General features: G+C 40.8%; 1 protein-coding gene across 1 annotated transcript in view; it reads right to left on the bottom strand.

Moving 5' to 3' along the window:
- The window catches only part of PDE4B (phosphodiesterase 4B, cAMP-specific), a 200,893-nt gene extending 198,398 nt beyond the window's left edge, over positions 1–2,495 (bottom strand). The window contains exon 1 of the mRNA XM_009320649.1: positions 2,454–2,495. Within this exon, the coding sequence (XP_009318924.1) occupies positions 2,454–2,495 (42 nt within the window). The remainder of the gene's footprint in view (positions 1–2,453) is intronic.
- Positions 2,496–6,851: the final 4,356 nt, after the last annotated feature.

The following is a 6,851-nucleotide window of genomic DNA, read 5'->3' as shown; positions in this document are numbered from 1 at the left end:
TGGTTAAACATTGGAACAGGCTGCCCAGGGAAATGGTTGAGGCACCATCCCTGGAAGTATTTAAAAGACGTGTAGATGAGGCGCTTAGGGACATGGTTTAGTGGGCATGGTGGTGTTGATTTGATGGTTGGACTCGATGATCTTAGAGGTCTCTTCCAACCTTAATGATTCTATGATTCTAAGTTATGAATGAACTTGAAAATTCACTCATAACTTGTCTAAGCTAAATTCAACATCTAATTCTAATCCAATTGAACACTTCAATAATCCAGGTCACTTTGGTGATACGTTAAACTTCTGAAATTTTGAACTTTGTCAGAGAACATTTCACTCAGCATCCATCTAAAGTATCATTCCTCTCCACATCACAAACATAATGGTTTGCCACTTTTTTTTGATGAATCACCAGGCAGAGAAAGGTGCCAAGAATACTGGACTTAGACACATCCTGAATCATCCAAGAGCTATTCAGTGGGAGGAACTCCCAGCTAGGCTACCCTACCCTATGTCTGGCATTGCTAGTAGAAACAGTCTCAAAAAAAGGTTTTGATCAGTTGAAGCAGTTTTTCCTCTTCTAGTTTCTACTGATTTTTATTTAAAAACATCACCATGATCACAGAACTGGCTGTCAGTCTTCTCAAACCCAAGACAGAAGCTCTCCCACAGCGGAACAGCACTGCAAGAGGGTTGTCAGTTTTGGTCTTACCCAGAGAATTTAGCTAGTCAAATACAGTTGTCCAATATAAATGAGAATCTTTCTGTATTGCGTGTGATGAGCTACCAGTAGAAGCTGGAGGGTTATTATAATCGGTATATATATCTATGGCAACCCCATAGATTTTTTTCCTCTTCTTCTACCTGCTCCTCAATTTTGATCTCCACCCTGTTCTCTTCACCCTTCACAGACCCTTCCAAGCTCACCTTACAGCCTCCCCAAATCCCTCGGTTCACCTTCCCTACAAACTGCTACCACTGCGCTCTCCCAGCCAGCACTGAGTAACTTCAAAAAAAAAAGAGTGGTTTAATTTTCCACAGTCAGTTATTAGGTCCTTCATGAACAACTGCAAAGTAGCACGAGTCCTTCATTGCCTCATAGTTTCTAATAGAAAGTATGTTCTCCATTGTCATGACACTGTTAAAGTAAACAATTCTGTGGTACCATCTACTCTGTTATCTCAGCAAGGAATCTCAACATGGGAATGAAAGACAAAACTGATGAGACAAAGGCATACTACCAGTTTTCTCAATTTTCCCTACTTGCTTGCCCATCCCACAACCATGTGAAGCATCCAAACAGGAAACAACATGGCCCATAGCTACTTCACGCCTTGCATATAGCCTGAAGTGCTATAAGGCATGCTGGTGCAGATCCATGAAGTTACTAAGGCATCAACATCATAATGACCTAGATAGAAGTTTAAAATATTTGGCGTGCTGTGTTTCCAAAAATATGCTAGAGATCTTCAGTGATCCAAACCCTACTCTTTCACAGCACAAAAATCAGGACAAAAATACTCCTAGGAAGCCCAGAAAGGAAAGCCTGCCTTCTATATGAGGATCCGACTTAACCTGCCTTTATTAATAATCTTTATAAGACTGTTTAATTTTTTGTTATTATTTAAGAAGTGTACAGCAGAGTATTCTAGCTTCCCATTAGATTTCAGATGCCTGCTTTCATTAAAATCAGCAAGGACTAAGTTGACCCAGCATCATGTGCAGGCAAACTGACTATGAAGCAGTGCAACATGTAGTCTAAGAGTGTAAAAGAAACACACATTTATTGAAGGAGTGCTATAGGATACACTAACTATTAGGTTCCACTCCTCCACTGTATTTTCATATACATTCCACGTGGTTTTCCATCTTTGGCAAGCGCCAGCTGTGACAAACAAGACAATTAAGGCTGCGGTTATCATGCCATCATTACAAACTGATACATTTCTCCAGAGAATGGGAACTGGAGTTTAATTGATAGGGGATTATGATGATGATTAGCAAGTGTAGTAATGGGATAACACATACATCATCACGTTACATGTTCAGCAGCTACAGTGGGGAGAGATGTTGAAACACTTCTAAGTATACAATTACAGCACAGGCACAAAGATGGGATCCAGAACACTGCTTCCATACGGTACGGAAATGCTCAGTCCCTGCTGCCTGCCAGTATTACACTGACCAAAGACCAGTAAAGTATATGCTCTGCATAAGACTCCTCTAAACTTCTCATGGTGTGGGGGTTGGTTTGTTTGTTTTTTAAACAAAAACTTTTTTATTTTTTAAACAAAAAGCTAATTTTATGCTTATTGTATGAGCTGCAAACAACTTGAAGGAAATCAATGAGTAATCAAAGCAAAACCAGCTGATACTTACAAAATAAGACAAAACAAATTTTTAATCTCATTTCCATGAAGTACTGGGAAAAATAAAACAGGCCTTTAGAAGATGCTTACCTCATCTGCAGTTACTGTCATGACACTTCTGCTTTTCTTCATTATCGAGATTAAAGTGCACCCCGTTACAAAGAACTCTTATTCAATCCAATTTCTTCAGACAGGCAACCTGAAAGAAAAAAAAATTGTATTTTTTAATAACAAACTGTTTTGATAATAAACTATGGAGCTAACTGCTAACATCACAGCTGATTTATAACTTACTGTCCATTTTCATAAAAGACTTGGCAGCAGATGTTATGTAAGTATAGCTCTCTATTAGTGAAAGGACAATTCAATTTTTAGTAAAATCATGTTAAAAGTAACCAGTATTCGCAAGGCTCTGCAATCTAAGCAAGCCCTGAAACATGTCTAGTAAAACAGGATCAAAGCTAATGGGTTCTACTTGCAGAGAATTTTCCTTTAAATGAGCCCTTTTCACAGGTACAGTATAGAAGGTCTCCATGAGTGGCTTGAGCTGGCTCTCACAGAAGAAAAGGAATTGCATTTGTATGCAATTCTAAGATTTAATCATAACTCACAAACATTATTTATCACACTGGCATGCACACACCACTTCAGCCCCTAAATTACAGCCTTCTGTAGAGGGTAACACTGCAGCCACGTTGAACTATGCAAAAGTGCTAAGGGGAATGAAACGCAGCCGAGCAGCTGAAGGCTGCAGGGGAAACCAGCACATGGGAACAAACCCCCTTCGAGTGTTCCCAGGCCCCCTGCTCTTTCTTGCTGTGGATTTAGTTCTCATTAAAAAAGTTAGCCATGATTATACAGAGAGAACACTGAGGGTTGTGGGTTTTTTCTTTTCTTTCCCCAAAGAACAGGTAGAGCTGGAGTGCCACTTTTTGCGTGCTGACAAATTTTCTCTCCTGCTTGGAAGGATTATCTTTGAGGTAGGAGACTGCTGAAGGGCCACTGTTCCTAAACTCCGGTGCTGAAGCCACCGCAAAAAGCTGTGCAACGGTTTCAGGCTTGGTGATGTTAGACTTCTAACATGATGCTCACTCTGAGAAATCAGGGATTTTGAACTGTATTCAGGTCACCAGTTCATGCAGTGCAAGTTCAGGAGAGCAATAAGCAATTCAGACTGCCTGCAAAAAAGGGCTGCCAGACCCTGGTGATCTACCTAGCTGATGCGGAGCAGATGAGGCATCAAAATTTAGGCACCTAATTCTCTTCCCTGCCACTACCAGCAGTCAGGGTCCCAGAAAGCAGGCAGCCTGCACCACTCGCTTTTACTGTGAGGTTCGAAGCCCCGGCAGCAGGTACTGAAAGCCATCTTACACAGCAATTGCTGTTCTTTGGTTCCCACCCCACAGTCAATTCAGAAGTCTGTACGCTCAAGCGTGGCAGCTTGGCTTGGCTTCCAGCCACCACACAACTGTGCCATTGAGGGTTCAGATTCAGTTTAATACCATCGTGCCCAGGTTAAACGCTATTTAGCTTGCACCTCTACCTATTTAAATCAAAAAAGCTTACAGAAAAAAGCCACACTAACTCTCAGGCATAGCATCTGAATACAGAGTGGTGCCTCTGATCACAGAAGTCTAAGGACATCACAGTCTCCAGGAGCCAACTGCTCATCTGCTCTCCCATGCACAAGAGAAGTGCTGTAACGAACCTGCTTCCCTCTAAACCAGATCACTCTGGGGAAAAAAGAAAGAGAGAGAGAGAAAGAGAACAAAAACTCAAACAAAACACAACACCAGCACTGTAGTTGAGTCTGCCTGCAGTTCTGGCTGTGGCACAGGCACCTCCAGTTGTTTTCATTTCCTTAGGTTTCATACATCCAATACACATATATTCCTTCATCGCCAGCCAAAGTGTTCGGAGTGCTCAGATCCATGCCAGACATAACTCACTACCATTTCAGCACAAGTGCCAGCACACAGGGCTGTACGCTTCATCCTGTATGAAGCAGCATTGGAAAAGAGCTGAGGGATTTGTCTTCTAAAGCACCTAAACAGCTTCCCTTCAGAAAAGGATGAACAGGACCATACAGGAGCAAAGGGCAGAAAACAACAAAAAGCGCACTGCAATGCCTCCCCCCAGGCTTGCTCTCCTCTCAGCATCCATTGCTGGCTGACACCAGAGCCAGGCCAGTGGGAAAAACAGACTTATGGCCTGATCAAGAACCCTCTTCTTATGACAACAGACCACACGCATGCACCAGCTAAGCAATCAGGGTGGGTTTAGACATTACAGCAGTGGAATGGCTATTAAAAACCTGACACTTGGCAGCACGGTTGTGTGGCAACGTTACTTCTCTCTGCAAACCTTACCTAGCTTTTGATCCATATTACAATTAGATGAGCAGGCTAGAAGTGAGAAAAGTCATTACCCTATTAGCAGTATAAAAGTCATGCTACAGTATCAGAATAAAATTCTAGAATAAGTTTAACAATTTTATCCATCTTCAACAATCGGGAGAAACTAAAAAGCCCTGTTATAAAAGGAATCCAAAACTGACAGCAGACAGCAAATTAGATGATACCATGCAGGTAAAGACAACCATAACAGTGGTACAAATCCACAGACTAGGAAGATATGGCATGACTATTTGCTGCCAGAAATAAACACATATACCTCTGTAATATACAGACAAAGTTCATAGAAAGAATAAAAGAAGGAAGCAGTTTCATAAGCAGCAGAACTAAGCAGATTTGTGTCTCAGAGGTGGATCCTTTAGTGCTTAATAAAGTACAGGTTTGAGATGTTCATGACTGCCCTACTGTGCGGTTTGTGATGTCCAACACAAACGAGCTCACACTGCAGCATGTCCCACAGTGGGACTAACAACTGCATCTCCCTCCTGAATATATGTCAGTTCACAAACTGACATAAATTAAGTAAAGTAAGTAAATACATAATAAAGTATACTTACATAAAGTAAGTTAATACATAATAAAGTAAATAAGTAAACACATAAATAAGTATCCAGGAAAACATCTTGGGTAAAAAAGTCTGAAAGAACGAGAGCCTAAGAGTGTCTCCTAAATTTTGCTGAACTTTAGGATCAGAACCAACACTAGGAGACAAGACATGGAGAGATGGACCAGACTGACTAGCAGATCATTTCTGTGGAAGCCTGAGTCCTCTTATACCACAACTTCCTTTCCTTTAGAAATATTTATCAATTTGTCAAAATAAGTTTAACCAGAACATGAATAATTATAAAAAAAACTTACACATTTTGTTCCACGTGGATTGCATTTCTGAAGAGCCTACCAAGAAAATCTAAGACTCCCGTTAGTCATGACTGTATTACTGTTAAAATCTGAGTCATTCTTTTCTTGTGTCTTTACATAAAAGATCTGACACCTGGGACGAACACCTAGGGTAAAAAAAACAATGAAAAACACCCCAAAGAGGCTTACTGGAAAGTTTTTCCCACGTACATTTTCTAATTCATGCAATCTTTTGTTACAAGCAAAGAGTTTCTCTCCACTACCCAAATTCTCCAAAAAGAAACTATATCCCAGCAGGCTGGTTAAGTGTGCGTAACAAGGAATGCCTAAAAGCAGCAAGGCTTTGCATTTGATATTAGACTACAAAGAAAAGTACTCTTTTAGTGCTGCAGTTGGGTCTAATCCATTTTGCTGGAATATATCCTAGGTAGGGTATGACATTTCTTTTTACACCAAGCTGACCTAGTTCTTCCACCTGAACTTTTTTGTGCTCCATGACCGTGTCTTTAAAAAATGACAGTAAACACTCCAGCAATTTCAGAGTGATAAAGCCTTATAGCAAAGGTATGAATTAACAGGGTTCAAAATTGGCAACTGACAGTGGTGAGGATAAAAGTACATGGATGCATGTGATAAAGCCTGCTTTTCCTACACAGTTTTTTAAAAATAGCTATTCAACTCATCCAGTGTGAAATCCACTATTTAAAAAAAATCCTAAAATGCATCTTAACGTGCAAGTTCTGGTATGATTTGAAATACAAGATACACATTTCACCATGTCGCTGTTTTCCCCACACATTTTGGCTTCTGCATGGGCAGCTTTAAAGCCACAGGCTTATATGACAAGGAGATTAACCCTCTCACCGCTAATGATACTCCCCTCCTCAAAACACAGACAAGGCAGGGCCAGGAGGATTACATTTTTGCTGCTCGTGCAGTGCTATTTCTTTGGATTAACAAAAGGTTTTGGCAAGCAGAGCTGTTTACCTGGCTGCTTTCATACTCTAAATTCATTTCCTCCCACTTTTCAAGAAGGCAAGACACAAAGATTGAGAGATAGCGAAAAAAACAGAACAAAACCTGGTGAAACTCGGATAATACAGCACGTTCTGCAGTACCATACCTGTTTCTTCCCAACTGCCAGCAGCGCTGCCCAGGCCATGACACACATTACTGAGGCAGTATTTTTCCCAGCAACAAAATGCTGATCCTT

The sequence above is a fragment of the Pygoscelis adeliae genome, unplaced genomic scaffold (assembly GCF_000699105.1).
Source record: "Pygoscelis adeliae isolate BGI_AS28 unplaced genomic scaffold, ASM69910v1 Scaffold402, whole genome shotgun sequence".
Classification (NCBI taxonomy): domain Eukaryota; kingdom Metazoa; phylum Chordata; class Aves; order Sphenisciformes; family Spheniscidae; genus Pygoscelis; species Pygoscelis adeliae.
Note: the sequence above shows the minus strand (reverse complement) of the source record. Positions and strands in the feature narration are given on the sequence as shown.